This window comes from Anser anser (assembly GCF_964211835.1).
Source record: "Anser anser genome assembly, chromosome: 18".
NCBI lineage: Eukaryota > Metazoa > Chordata > Aves > Anseriformes > Anatidae > Anser > Anser anser.
In genome coordinates, this window is record NC_139739.1 from 11,892,675 (window position 1) to 11,907,526 (window position 14,852).

At 37.3% G+C, this 14,852-nt stretch overlaps 1 protein-coding gene across 2 annotated transcripts in view; it reads right to left on the reverse strand.

Annotated features, from left to right (window-relative positions):
- Positions 1 to 110: 110 nt before the first annotated feature.
- Positions 111 to 14,852, reverse strand: part of CCDC60 (coiled-coil domain containing 60) — a 61,802-nt gene continuing 47,060 nt past the window's right edge. The window contains exons 5-12 of one of the 2 annotated variants that reach the window (XM_083803795.1): positions 14,211 to 14,315; positions 12,543 to 12,633; positions 10,582 to 10,693; positions 6,718 to 6,808; positions 5,649 to 5,771; positions 4,399 to 4,530; positions 2,329 to 2,518; positions 111 to 913 (exon numbers count right to left, since the gene is read on the reverse strand). In XM_083803795.1, coding sequence (XP_083659921.1) covers positions 815 to 913; positions 2,329 to 2,518; positions 4,399 to 4,530; positions 5,649 to 5,771; positions 6,718 to 6,808; positions 10,582 to 10,693; positions 12,543 to 12,633; positions 14,211 to 14,315 — 943 coding nt within the window. In that variant the 3' untranslated portion in view covers positions 111 to 814. Of the gene's footprint in view, positions 914 to 2,328; positions 2,519 to 4,398; positions 4,531 to 5,648; positions 5,772 to 6,717; positions 6,809 to 10,467; positions 10,694 to 12,542; positions 12,634 to 14,210; positions 14,316 to 14,852 lie in introns of both variants that reach the window. The other variant, XM_083803794.1, reaches the window with a different exon arrangement.

Genomic DNA, 14,852 nt, shown 5'->3' on the forward strand with positions numbered 1-14,852 from the left:
TAAGATCATCAACTTAGAAGGTCATTGATTCTATTACCCAGCAACTGTGACCCACCACAAAATAGATGGTTAAGCCCAAAGAGATTCACAGAGCTCCTGAATTATCACTGTCTCTGAGTTCAGGGGTGCCATTCTACTGTCTTATGCAGCAGAGTAATGGAAAATATATGCTAAAGTAATCAGCAGAAAGCACATCGTCAGGTAAAAACTTGGAAAATGCACCTAAGGATGCCTGTTTTTTCAAGTGATTTTAATAAGGCAAGAAATTAAGCCATAATCACAGAGTAACTACAAAATAAACTCAGTGGAAAAATAAAACATCCAGATTTCAGAAAATAATTTGAGCAAAAACCAATCATCTTAAAGCTTACAACCTCCCTACGTTTGGGTTATGTTTTGTAAATAGTAGGTAAAATGAAGAGCAATCAGAGACAATGCTATTGAGATATGACAACTGGTATATCTGTAATGAGGAGATGCTTGCTATACTGTAGGTAATGTTGGAGAAGTGTTTGAAGAAGCCACCTGGCCTGTGATTAGGAACTCAGTCTTCATCCTAAAAAGTTAGGTGAGATTAAAGTTTGGTGGTGAGTCCAAGACGTCACACATGAAGGAGCAACAGTGTTGAGCCTTTATTTTCTGTGGCTGACCTCGGCCAGCAGAGCACTGTACAGGGTGTGCAAGAGTGATCAATAGGACTTCCTGAAGTTAATTTGTTCCCCAGCCTTCCTTGAGGCAAATCTCAACAGACAGTAGGTTTTCTGCTTGAATCCAGACAGTTGTATCTGGAAAACACACTCATCTGGCCATTTGATTAAAAGGTAGAGGCCTGTGCACTGAGAGGGGCTACTCTTGTCTGAAACCACTCACTGAAATCCTCTTCTGGCATCTGCACAATACTTTCACGTACAAACTGAAACAGAAAAAGGTTATTTCCTGAGCATTTGATTTTATATGTAAGAGAAAGACATAACATGTGGGAAAAATTGATCATTGTGACAATGGAACAAACATACTGATTTCTGCAAACAGTACAATGCTTTATATCACCAAAACATTTTAATGCAATTTTCAGAACAGCTGGATTTGCTCTAAAATGAATTAAAAGCAAAACTCTACAATCTTCCTTGCCATTTATAACCTGAATCCTTCAAAGTCAATTCTTGTGTTTTTCAACATATGTCTGTCTCCTGCCTGACATAGCACTACATACATTAAAGCAAACTGGAGTTAAATAAAAATTTCATCTGGAATCTGTGTTAGTTTATATTCATTGATGCTCTTCTTGCTCCTAAAATGCTACAGTTTCCTCTATCTATTCCAGTCAGAAGGAATACCAAGGTCTTCCCTCCTCAGTGGCTATTTTTGAAAGATGTATAAATAAGCAGATAGGAGATTCAGCAATGCTTATATCTTTTTCTCTATTAATACTACTCTAACATGAAGGGTCAAATGAAAAGGAAACAGAAAGAAAAAGCAAAGAAATAAATCTAAAAAGAAAAACAAGCAACAGAGACACATATTGAGCATCAAGATAAGGCTGCCTCTCTGGTTAGCGACAAGATACGCACAAAACAAAATGGCTATTTTCATAAAACATCAAGAAAATGCAGGTAGCCTGATCTCAACACATTGGGTGCTTTGCTCTTGTAAGGCATCGTATACTCAGTAAATGAAGATGCACACACACTGTAACCTGCTGCCCCTCTGAGATTACTGTTGTCTTGCAAATGAGAAGAAAGAAATGTAATAAGAACAAAAAACAGAAGGTGGCATCATTGCCTTTTTTGATCTGGTTAGACTACGTAGCAGTATACATTCTAAATGTATTCTGGTTTCTTTCTTCTGTCTTTACTTTCTGCAAATTGCTTCTACAACTACAAGAGCTGAGCCCAAGTTAAGATCTTGAGAAGCAGATTATTTTGACATGTTGTTGAAGCAAAACAAAGATATCTGCAGAATTCCTGAATCAGTGGCGTAATAGCTCATAGATATAACTACTGGGAATGACAGGCCTCTTCAAGGCACAAGAAGTGAATGTTTCTTGTCGAGCATCTTAACAATTTATGACAGATTTCACTTTCACTGTGGCAGTAAATAAATCAACGACATAATAATAGAATTATACTGATTAATAATCCAGTGCTTGTCATAACAGCTTTCTCCTGCAGAGTTCAATGTGCCTTGTAAAAGGTGAATAGTACCATCTTCAATAATGAGATCCTAAATGATTTCATCTGGTAACTTTCCACTGCATGAATTTCACCCCTAGGTGTCTGCTTTCCTCAACCTTATCATACAGAGAATCAAGAACTGGACTTGCCTCACCTCCACAGCTGCAGCAATTTCTGGAGAACACAGTTCCCACACCTGTAGATTAGTCAAAGCCTTAAGAAAGGTGTCATGATGAATTTTTAAATCAGGAGTCAGGCCAAATTTTTCCAGTTTCTTTAAGATTTTCTTCACGTAATGGTCATTCTTCACAGACTCTGGGAGTCTGGCCAGCAATACAGGAAACCTTTAGCAGAAAGAGGAACAGCAGTAAAAGAGAAGCCCTAGGAACAAATGCTTATCTGATGGATAACTCTAGGTCTGCCTGACACTTCTGCCACTTTGCCACCTCCATGGCTTAAAAAAAAAAAAAGGTTATTTGTGGAATGCAATAGCAGTGTAATTCCCATTGAATAATGCAAAGGAGCTTTATTTAATAGAACTTGTGCACTACCTCCCTTTACAGGGCATAAAAATAGATGCTTCTTCATCGTTCGTTTAAATTTTGAATGACAAACTTGGTTATGAATGCAAATAATAATAAAAAAACAATGTTTCCATTTTTACTAGATATGTCCTCTTCAGCTTTTCCCCATTTATGTTTAGCCTCTACAGATTTTCTAATGCAATCAGTGCCTTCTCTGAAACACTTTCTGATTTTCTTTACTCTTCCTTTTCTCCCCGTTAACATCATTCTTCATTATGTGCTGACATAAATCTCACTGATGTGAGCATGCTGTAACAGTCTTTACCATTGTATTCTGAGTATAGAGAGCCAGAAGGAGAATTACACATTACAATAAAAATAAAACTCTTGTGAAAAGACTTCCATTTTTTTTTTAATGTTCTGTGTAAATTCTGCAGTGCTGTTTTGACAGTCCTAAAGACTGATGTTCCAAGCCCTTCCAGACCGTGCATGACTGGGGTTTGCTGGCTGAGGATTTGGCAGCACACCAGCAGGAAGTGCTGCCTCCCCACAGTTTAGGATGCACGTTACTGGTACAGCAGGAGAGAGGTGAGGAATTTCTTCCTTAAATCAGTAAAAAAGGAAAACATAGCTTCTTGTCTTCAATAGAGCCACTTCTATACTCAGTTGCATACTGCTGGTATGGCTGTTTAGCCAACTCTTTACTATCCCAGTTACCAGAACTGTGTCACAAGCAGGTCTTATATAACCAATTAATGCATTAAGGTATTTTCTTTGAGAAAGGAAGCTAGGGCCACTAGGCTCATATCACGCTGTTCATATTTTATTTTTATTTTTCTCACTTCTTGAGAGAGAGAAAACAACCAGACTGACAGCATAGCATAGTAAAGCATTCCTACTGCGATTCAGCTTTCCTAGCAAGGCAGTGTTTGCAAGAGTACGGGAAAAAAACAGCCGTGTTGTAAGTGAAATTAAGTGCTATGGTGAAAGCAATTTCTCTGTCATGACCTAGTGTCTCCACAAGGGGGTTGACCAGCTGTGTCAGAGATTTCACTCTTCGTATACCTCTCTCATGAGCACTTTGCAGGACAGGCAACAGAAAGGTATCCTCATCTAACTATGCTGGCATAGTCTAAGGAAGACAAGCCTCCTTACTATGGAAGTATGATTTTTATATGAAGGAATAGCTGGCTGATAGTACTAGTCTCATATGGGGGAAAAGTGAAAAACTATACTGGTGTAAGTCTCCTTTATACTCATGAAGCTCTGTCCATGTTAAGGCTTTTTGTAGCAGAACTGAGCATATAAAAGCAAAAACACATTCATTCCAGTTTCAGGGCTTATTTACATGTCAGAACTTAAATCTAGTGGACAGCTGGAACATATGTTGGAGAACTAAAACCAGAGTTTTGCTATATAGGCCAAGACTAGGTTTATTCATTAACTCATGACTGATGAGTTCCTGGGCCACCTGCATTTTGGGCCTGAGATAAGAAATTGGCTTTTCATTACTGCTAGATGTGAAGGACAGAAGGCTTACTAGCAAGGAGAACAAAAGAGGGTAGGCCAAAAAACACGTTCCATGCAGCTTGCACTCTGCAATTCCACATCTGCGTGTAGAAAGAGAATTTTTTATTTTTATTTTTTACTAATGACAGCTCTGTGACCATGACCATCTGAGGGTCTCTGTGACTCCTTACCATTTTATTTCATCTTCAACATGTTCTCTTTCAGCTCTTATGTCCAGCTGTCTTAGTCTTTCCATGTCTTTTTTAAAATACTTCAATCGTTTCAAAGCTTGGTATTTTTGAGAGCATCGCTCTTCCTGGCTCCTACAAAAAAAATAAAAAATTAAAGCCATCCTTGAAAACTTACCATTCCTCTTCACAGTTGATTCGGAGGATACTAAGGAAGGCGGAGAACAACGAATGTGAAGAACACATCGCATGAAGAGTCTGTGGACACTAATAAAACTTCCTATTTCTTCTACAAGCATATTAAAAACTGTTTACGTTTTATGTCAACTCTAGGAGGTAAGAAAAACTTCAAAGTCAAAACACTTAAATTGAAATTTTAAATTTTAATTGAAAGCTCCACTTTCTGTAAGGTATCCACTACTTAAAAACAAACAAACAAAATAAACAGTAATGCTTCACAATGATTTAGGGTAAAATTGTCCTTCCATACTGAAGAATACTATCAGAATGATTAGTTCCTTAGGCAGTCACAACAGCTGCTCAGGGAATAAAGTAAGAACCCAGCTCCAAAGAAGGAAATCTCTGGGGCAAAAAAATCTAACTACAAAATGGAACAAAAGGTTGGAAAGAAGAAGGAAGAGAAAAGGGGAAAGAAAACTGTGCCTATAACATCCTGCAGAACAGCCACATAAGGAAGGATTTCAGGCCTGTTGCTTATTGAGAAAAAACAATTTGCACAACTATCACCCAGAAACATTCATCTGTGAAAGGAAAAGGAAGACAGATTTCAGCTGGTCCACAAAGGAGAAATGTCACTGATCTGGGAAAAGGCCTTGAGAGAGGTCATTGCAACTGTTACTATGAGAGTAGTCAAAGTAATGATGAAGAACAATACAGTGATCTCTGAAATGAAATTACAAGATAGCCATGCAGACTATATGTGAACTGAATTTATTATTCTCTCTTAGGGTCTAAAGGACTATGATATTCAAAGTAAATATATACAACGTATTTATCAGAACTATGTTCCACAAGAGTCATTCAGAAATATCCCAAAACACTGCCATAAGTTCTTAACCTGTAGTATATTTTTTTGTATGTGGACAGTCATGAAGTTTTCTAGACCATGCCTTTATTCTTATTTTTATGTAAATCAGTAGATGCATTTTAAAACATCTGAAGACAAGTCCTAAATCTGGTGAGAAGCAAGGCGCAGGGTCCTTTAAGAATATACAAAAAGAGTCTCTTTTTACCTCTCAAGGCTCTCTAGGGTGTCATGTAAACAACAAGCTGCTTCTTCACGTATTTCTGCGAACTTTTGCCTCGTATCAGCCCGCAAATTAGATTTTCTTTTAATGAAAGAGCTGATATGGCAGCTGCAAGTAAAATAACAAAAAACTTGGAATTAACATCTTGTGGTAACCATCTTGTGACAAGCACCTGTGTTGCTTACAACATACAGCAATGTGAATGCACGTCAATTTTGAGATCTCATTCACAGTAAAATCCAAATTTAGTATCTACAGTTTTTAATTCATGAAATTTACAAAATAATTTGATTAAAATTATAAGTTATATTAAATTCAGATTGTTTCCAACTTTCCTGCCAGTCACTTTCTTCCAGGAAAGTCTTTTTGCACTGCATTGAAATGTACTAACTGTGCTGCAAGTTTTTACTGGCTTGCTCTGGCCTCACTATAATAAAATGCTCTCTGACATTTGTATGCCAAACTTTTTCCACACATTGAGCTGAGTTTATACAGCATATAACGTCCTTCAAAAACAGATTTGTAAACTCATCCCTGCCTTCTGGGCCTCTGATTCCTTAATATTATTCTCTCTTGCTCTTTAATGAATGGCATGTTTACTCTGTAATCCTTCTGAGCCACTAACAGCAAACTGTAAGACAAGACAAGTTTTAAAATAGTGTACAGTATGGCTTCTCCAGAATGTGAGACATCCTACAGGTGCTGATAAAACACTCTTAATATGACAGACTTGCTGGAGTTCCTTGCTCTCCAGGTACAAAGTTTACAATTAATTTTTCTCTTGATCTCTACTCCAAGGAAAAAAAAATGCTTCAGCAAAGTCTAATTATAAGAATAGTTTGTTGTGTTGGTCTTACAGCTATAGAAACCACCACAGAAGCGAGTAATGAAGGAACACGCCTAGTGTAAGTTTATTCTGCCATCCATGCCAGGAAGTGTTAATATCATTTGAATTCACTGAACACTGAATTCAGCTGTTCTGAAAAAAATTGCTTAAGCTCTGTCCTGGTGAGTTGCTTCTCCTAGTCATTCAGAAACACATTGAGTAACATACCTCTGCAGTCTAGTCTTCTCAACCATATCTTCTTGTTCAGGGACATCTTTTGACACGTTGCCATGTGGTATCTGGATCAGCTTCTGCAGGGCTGATAAAAAAAATAATCTGTAAAAACATGCTAACTCAACAGTGTATTCATTCTTCTCCTTGCAGAGGGGATGTCACATACATTGGCCCAAATGAAACATCCTCAGAGACCTAATATTTAGTACTTTAAAAAATTAAGTTTCTTTAAAAAACACAGACTTTTAAAAGAGGTTTCAAGATAGGTAACCAAATACAAAGGCACCCAAATCATTAATCCCTTTTGAAAGCAAAAACTTTGTTCTTTCAAGCTGTGAAAAACAACAAAACAAACAAAAACAAACAACCATCAAGTAGGAGATAACAGATTATTATTATTATTATTTACATTAGATGCTTATAAAAATAGTACATTAGAAAATTGGAAGATTTAAACAAAATACACAGAAATTCAATCTTCAGTTCCTGTATTGTGCTGTTAGTACTCTATTGGCATAATTGTCAAGTCTTCTGAATTTTTGAGCCTACAGCATCACTTTGCCCTTCTTCTTTCAAATGGAATTTAATACGTTTAAAAACAACAGGTATCCAGTTACATCTTTGCGTCTCCTTATAGTCATCTGCTAAAACTTAAGACCTCAAGTAGCCCTTCATTGGCTATTTGTTCCAGACTATCCATCTCTGAGCAGATCTCTCTCACTAACAATGGTCTCTACTCTTTCTGCCTTCCACTGTAATGTGAATGTTTATATTCTCCTCTCCCAAACACCTGGAAAGCCAATTTAACTCACTGTTTTCCTTAAAATTGACATCTTTATTTTCCTCTCCACTGCTGTTTCATTCCTGCTTTTATGCCAACCCCCTGGAAAGACACTGAGATGGCCATCTTCTGTGCATTATTCCCTCCGAACACGCTTATTAAAAATCCCAGTGTTAGCTGTCAAATTCTAAGTCATCCTTTGAGGTGCTTGGTATGTCCCACATGGTAGTAAGTGGTATTGTACTGAGCATTCAACACCTTGAAGTTGCAATCCTCAACTTCAAAAGGTCATTTTTCTGTATTTTTGTGAAGCACCACATATACTGTAATAGAAAATGACTGCTGAACATTAACTGTATTAAATATCAGCAAAAACTACTTCCACTTGTTAAAAGTACAGATTTGAATATCATACTGTGAATTTATAAATGTAAGACATGGATGCTAGAAATTGTTTGGCACCAGCTCATGGACTAAAATTTTAAGAAACATGCTTATAATAAAGATCCTATATTAGCTGTGGCCAAGGTAAGTTTCAAGAGTGCCAAACTCCTAGCCAACCTCAAAGCTCTACCATTGACTAGTTTAAACGATGGCTCCCCTGTGACTCTTACTAGTCAGTGTGTAAGCTTCTAAGATGCTGGCTACACCACTGAACCTCCTAGAGCTCTAGAACTGAGAAGCAGTTTGAATATTAAGGTTGACTCCCATGGGGTTGGAGCCTCTGCTCAAAATTGAGCTTAGGCTGCATACAGACCTCATCCATTCTGTTCTTAGTATGTATTGCCAAAGCCCTTCTAAAAAGAATCCAATTATCTTTTCTATTTATGGTTACCATACAGGCAGATAGAATAGGTGGATATCTGAAACCCATCTATGCTGCTGATAATGTCTGTCTGGGGGAGAAGAGCTGTTCTAAGGAGTGGCTGCAATTGGTGTTTTCTCCAAGATGAGCTGAGTTGTCTCAAGTCAGTCCTGCTAGCAGCCCAGTTGGTAGATTTTGGAGAGAGAGAACAGGAAGCAAAGCACAGCTAATACCACAGAGATATAGGTCCTCTTTTTGACTACCAACAGAAACAGAGGGCCTCAAGGAAGTGGTCATGGTACCAAGCCTGACGGGGTTCAAGAAGAGTTTGGACAATGCCCTCAGAAATAGGGCTTGATTTCTGGGTGATCCCATGTGGAGACAGGAGTTGGACTTGATGATGTTTGGATACCTTCCAACTCAGGATAGCCTGTGACTCTATGAATATCTCCATGCCTTCCATTTTATAGTATTAGAATCTGTTCCAATTACCGAGTTAGGAAAACTGGGGAAATGAATACTCCAGCTTGTCCATATTCATAATATTTTTGAAATATTAACCTCCATAGCTGTGAGCTAGGCAGACATTAATTAGAAATATGAAAAACAGCAGAGACTGTAGTAATTTCACTAGACTGCATTTGCAGCAATTGGGGTTATGATCTCCAGCTCTCCCACAGACAAGCTGTATGAGTTTGGCAATCCTCCTTGATTTCTACATCTTAAACATCTGTGAAACAGGGTACAAATATATACCTATTATGTAGGGATGTAACACTGATTAAACCATTGAAAAGACATTGATTTACCCTAAAGAAAAGGCCAAAATACAGGTGCAAGCTTTATAATTATGAACCTTTGCACAAATATGCAATGTCCTCTTTTAAAAGTTTTTGCCTGAGAATTCAAAGCCAAACTGCTGGCTGAAAAGCTTTGGAGCTACAATCCAGCTTAGAGCTTGGGGCTAAGACCTCTCAGATACAGGTCTCGTTTTAATTTTCAATGTGAAGAAAACTTATGTTGTGAACTGATTTGCATATATGTATATTTTTGCAGTAGCCACAAAAAATTAGGTTTACATTTCATACATTTAGATCACATATTATCTGTTTACACAAAAAGATTTTCAGATGTGGCAAAGGAAGCAAGCTTAGAACACTAATCTGCTTTGTAAAACCTTTGACTGATTAGATCGGGACAGAATGATAAATGAGCCAACCTCAGAAGTGACCTGTTGCTATACCACAGCTGCAAGCGCTGTGGCTTTCACGTTTTCCTTTGTCAACACGATGTAGCAGTTAAACTTTTGGACTAGTACAGGTCCTCACTCTGCCAACAGCTTTGAAAAATCAAACTTGTATAAGCAGACATTCTACAGCAGCAGTAGTAAAACCACAGCATCTAAATTAATGGAAAGCCTTTTGTCCAACTGCATTTTGAATTTTTTCCTTAACATAAGTATTTCTCTAAGAGGCACACTCAGGTGTGACTACTAGTTAGCTGCCTACTACAGAATCTTTCCCACTTTTAATATGCGCTTACATGTGGGTACATGAATTGTATGTACTCTCAAAATTTTGTCTTTATGAGTTACATGAAGCTTTGTGAATTCTAGGTATAAGGCTACTGACTTGTAATCTATTTCTGATTTGTCCCTGTGCTTTTCTGGTCTTGACTTAGGAGGAAAAGAAAAGACTGAAGACTACCTAGTTTTGTACTAAAATGCATTGCAGAGCTGGCAGATAAACTATTCTGTCAGGTCTATCAAGCACAGGTAATCACTAATGGATGAGTAAGAGGAGTACAGAGTAACAAATCCCTAAGTTAAACAGACATGTATTTAGTGGATCAGTTGTTTAAACCACAGAACGGTTTTGCTGTTTTTACCTCCTGTTGAATATTATAGATGTGGATGACAGTCTGATCATAAAACTGCTACAACTAACTATTAATTAAAACTCTTACTTAATATTCACATGGGACTACACTGTGTTTAAACCAATTTGCTAACGGTGAGGGCGTAAGGAACTCTGTACAAGTCTCCCTAAGTCTGAAGAGAAATACACTTGTACATCTAGCAGTGTCTTTGAACTAAGTACTCCCTAGTAATGCTGAGAGCAAATCTATTTGATATTGGCAGTCAAGAAAAGAAACTTACAGGGAAAAAGATGATGTTGTTCTTTAGTTTGCACTGACTCACTCATAACATCAGACAAACCTCCATTCATGTTGACATTGTCTTCAGAGCAAAGCACAAGGGAATTTACACTACTGTGAGGGGTTTGACCATGAGAAGACTGACTACTAAGCTGAGAGATGACTGGAGTAGATATCTTGTTTGTCTTCCTGCTAAGTGGACAGTGTCGTGCTTTCCGCATGTATTTCTGTACATAGAAAAAAAAGAATAGAAAGGATTTTCAACATCAAATGTCAACAGCAAAGTTTGTTTCAAATTTCTGTAGCAAATTTGACAAGAATCATATTTCCATAACTAATCACAGCAGTAGGTCTTTCTAGCCTTCCTGTAACCTCAAAGATTTTTCTTCAGTGACTTCAACAAAGCAGTGATTTCTTGGATCAGTCCTCCTTTAATTTATTATCTTCCTTTGACATTCCTCTGCTGAAGAAACACTGAAGCAGCAGAGAAGGTTGGTAATAGAGCAACTTTCTCATGTCCATGGAGGAATAGGTCAAAATGGTTTGATAAATGTTTGGGTCTCCTCCCTACACCCAATAACCTGGCAAATACTGTGTCAGGAATGTAGATCTGAAAGCAGATTGAATTCTGCAGGTTTGGTAATAGGAACACCATGCATTATAAAGCAAGTACCCATGGAGAAACCCAATAATTCCACTAGAAGTTTCAAACCAAATATGAAAAGCAGTGTTCAAGTAATAATTAGTGTAAGTGACAGAGAGGAAATTATCATTAAGTCAGGAAAGTTATTTCAGAAAAATAATCCCAGCAATATGGATGCTAAAAGACACACAAGGCTTGACACGCACTTTGTTTTCCTCTGCTCATGTTCATTTGGACCTGACTTTAGAGAACAGATAAGACTATATGGAAAAGTCAGAAAGCCCTCTATTTAGAAACTCCCTTGTTAATTCTGTGACTTGCTGACTTTGCTAACAGTGAAAAGAATATTTGCATAAGAACACAATTTTTGTCTTTTAGAAGTTTCACAACTCTTGCTGCTTATTCCCCAACAGCAACCTTAATCTTCCATTAAATCATTTTTGTTATTATGTCAGGAGGGTACAAGCTGCAAGTGCTGACAAATAACAAGAGCAAACAGCCTGCACGTAACAACAGCTCATACTTCTAAGAGTGCCTCACCTGGGGCTTTAAAAGCCTTTTACAAAACTTCTTTAAATTTGCCTTACAGGGGGCAAAGCAAGGAACTAAAATCTTAGGCAAACTGCTGAATATCAAAATGTAAGATGTGCTAGAGTGGAAAATACCAGAATCCACTGGTTCCTTACTGAGCTCTTCTAGTTATGCTAAGCCAAACTCATTCCCACTTTATTTCCATCCATTCACTTGGTTTTTTTTGGAAACTGCTAAAGAAAAGTCTTGCTGTGGTTTCAGAAAGATGAACTATCATAGTAAAACAGCTACCAAGTATTAGAGATCATTTGTAGTTTTTATAATGATGTTTGCCTTACCAGATTACCATCCTCTAGGATAATAACTTTATTTATCTTTTAAAAGGCTTTCATCTGAATTGCTTTTCTCCTTTCCTCGGCTTTGCTTTGAATGTGCCAAGTGAATCCTGCTTTCTTTAAATAGAAATTTAGTTTGAATTTGTTTCAAATTGAGCTTTACATTCTGCGTAAAAAGGCAACCAAACATATCGTGACTAGAACTTACTGGGACAAGGTCTTCCAGGATACTCGTCTGAAATCCCCAGGTGCCCAACTCATAAAGAAAACGGGGCAAGTGCAAGCCAAAGGCTACATAAGTTTTAACAAAATATTTAATTATTCCCACATTGGTAATTATCTCTAAGGCCAAGCCACAGTTTTAATCTGCAGAATAGCTACATGTTGCTTTTGCTATTACCTAGCATCAAACTGTTATTCATCAAAACCCAGAGAGACAAACAATCTGCTTTCACAGGATCCAGAGTATAAAATATGGTATCAGGAAGTTCAATTAGGCAACAACAATAAAAAAAATGCTTGAGAAGTTAGATTAGTTCCCAAGGAAGAAAATAACAATGAAGTTACCTTTGTATTTGTAACAAAGAGCTCCCACATGAATGCTACTAACTTTTCCTCTTCCATTTCTTTCACTGTTTTTTTACAGCCACCAGGGTCCCTAAGTGAAAACAATTTAATCAGTTTCTCATTTCAAGAGTCCTTGTTTTATTACAACTCCTTTTAAGAAATGTAGTAAACATATAAGCTGTGATTACGCTACAGTCACAAGTGCAGATGAACCTAAATACAGCAAAGTCATTTTTGCAAGATACCACGCTTGTACTGGGTCAGATTATGCTCTCAACTTCCTCTGTGCAAGTACTGAAGAATCTTATCCAGTATAGCCAGATTTCATGGATAGAAATGACAGGAGGGTCATACAAGTTTGATTTTTCAAAGCTGTTGGCAGAGTGAGGACCTGTACTAGTCCAAAAGTTTAAATGTTACATCATGTTGAAAAGGAAAATGTGAAAGCCACAGCGCTTGCAGCTGTGGTATAGCAACAGGTCACTTCTGAGGTTGGCTCATTTATCATTCTGTCCCGATCTAATCAGTCAAAGGTTTTACAAAGCAGATTAGTGTTCTAAGCTTGCTTCCTTTGCCACATCTGAAAATCTTTTTGTGTGGACAGACAGTATGTGATCTAAATGCAAGCCTGATTTTTCATGGTTACTGCAAAATGAAGTACGTGTGTATGCATATCAGTTCAAGTAACTTTGAGGAAGAGGAGTGGTGGTTACAGACTGCAACAGAAAGCAGAAAGTATACAAGAGACAATACTACTTTTGAACCTGGAAATGAATCCAGAGTCTTTATACTCTGCTGTCAGCCTGTCTTTGTGAGGTTTATTGACAAACTGTTCCTCTTATCCCAGTCTATTGGTCGTTCCTCACATGTAAGGGGTTGAAAAACCCATCTATGATACATGCTGGACTGGACTGATTCTCCTGTCTAATTTATCAGGCTAATTCTACATAATGCTACTCTGCCACTCTTGTTATATATAAATGCAATTTGTCTTGACTGAGAATATACAGAGAAAACAGAAGAGCAATGCCCTGTAAGTCAGAGCATAAACTGTTCAATGTTTTACCAAATACACATGAATAATTTAAAACAAATTTATGTCAACATTGTTATATTAACTAAAAGTGCTGAGAACTTAAATTATTATTTACTTCTAACAGCACAAAAATTCAGAAGCAACACAATGCAGTTTTGTTAGAAGTACCATCACCATCGTAACATAATTGATAGAATAAAAACAGCCACTAAATATCACCTAATAGCTGGCTTTGTTCTGTAATTATAACATTCCCGGAATTCCTGTTGAGTTCACTGGTATAACCCTCTAAAGAAGGCTCCAGGAATATGCATACATGTATTTAATTTTCATAATTATTAACAAAAGAAAGTAGGAAAGAAAACAACTAAATTTGGTTGGGTCAACTCAGTATTTTCTGCTAGTTCTGCAACTTGCAATAATAGAGGCTCATGCTGTGCTACTAATTTGACTGTCCAACTCCCTGCTAAGTGCATGGGGGCAATGTCAATGCAAAATTTGTTTATGCTGCATGGCATGGAATTAATAACATTTCACTCAAATATTACTTGAAATAAGAGAAACAACTAGGTATAAAGGACAAAAGATTCCAAAACCCTTACTCCAAAGACTACTATGCATTATGCACATACATTGGATTCCAGCAGGTTAATATGGAATGCATCGAACTGTTGGATTCAAGGGTCAAAGCTTCCAAAAGCCAGTGTATGGCACACAGTTGTCGGAAAAGATGTTCACTATAAAGTGGAGAAACAAATGTGTTATGCTACAGTTAGGAAAACATAGTCAAATTGGCAACATGTTGCTACGTAGATAGTCTAACAATAATAGCTCTTGTTGATAAAAGGCATTTCTGTAACAAATTGTTTATTGTCCCAGTGAATTCTAGACACCTCTTGAGGTTTTTGCAATGTTGATGCATATTTTTTGGTGGGAAATGCTCCAACAGACTTGCCTTTGTGATGTACTCAGTACTTTCATACCTATGAGGGTTCCAGGATTTATGACCTCATGATTTGGATTCTTATGGTTCTTTTTTTTTTTTTTTTTGATTCTGCAGTAGCTTCTAAGGCTTTGCATCTGAGAAGAGGCAATGTGTTAGTTCAAAATGCCAGGCTGATCTTTTTCTGAACTAAGATTATCTTTAGCATTTTAACTTAGTCCACAGGCAAGTGTGAATATACAAAGGTACTTTTGGTGAGCAACAGGTTAATAAACAAAATAGTGTACTGTCTTTTCCCTCTCTTTCCTAGGCCTACCTTTTTTCTTTTTTT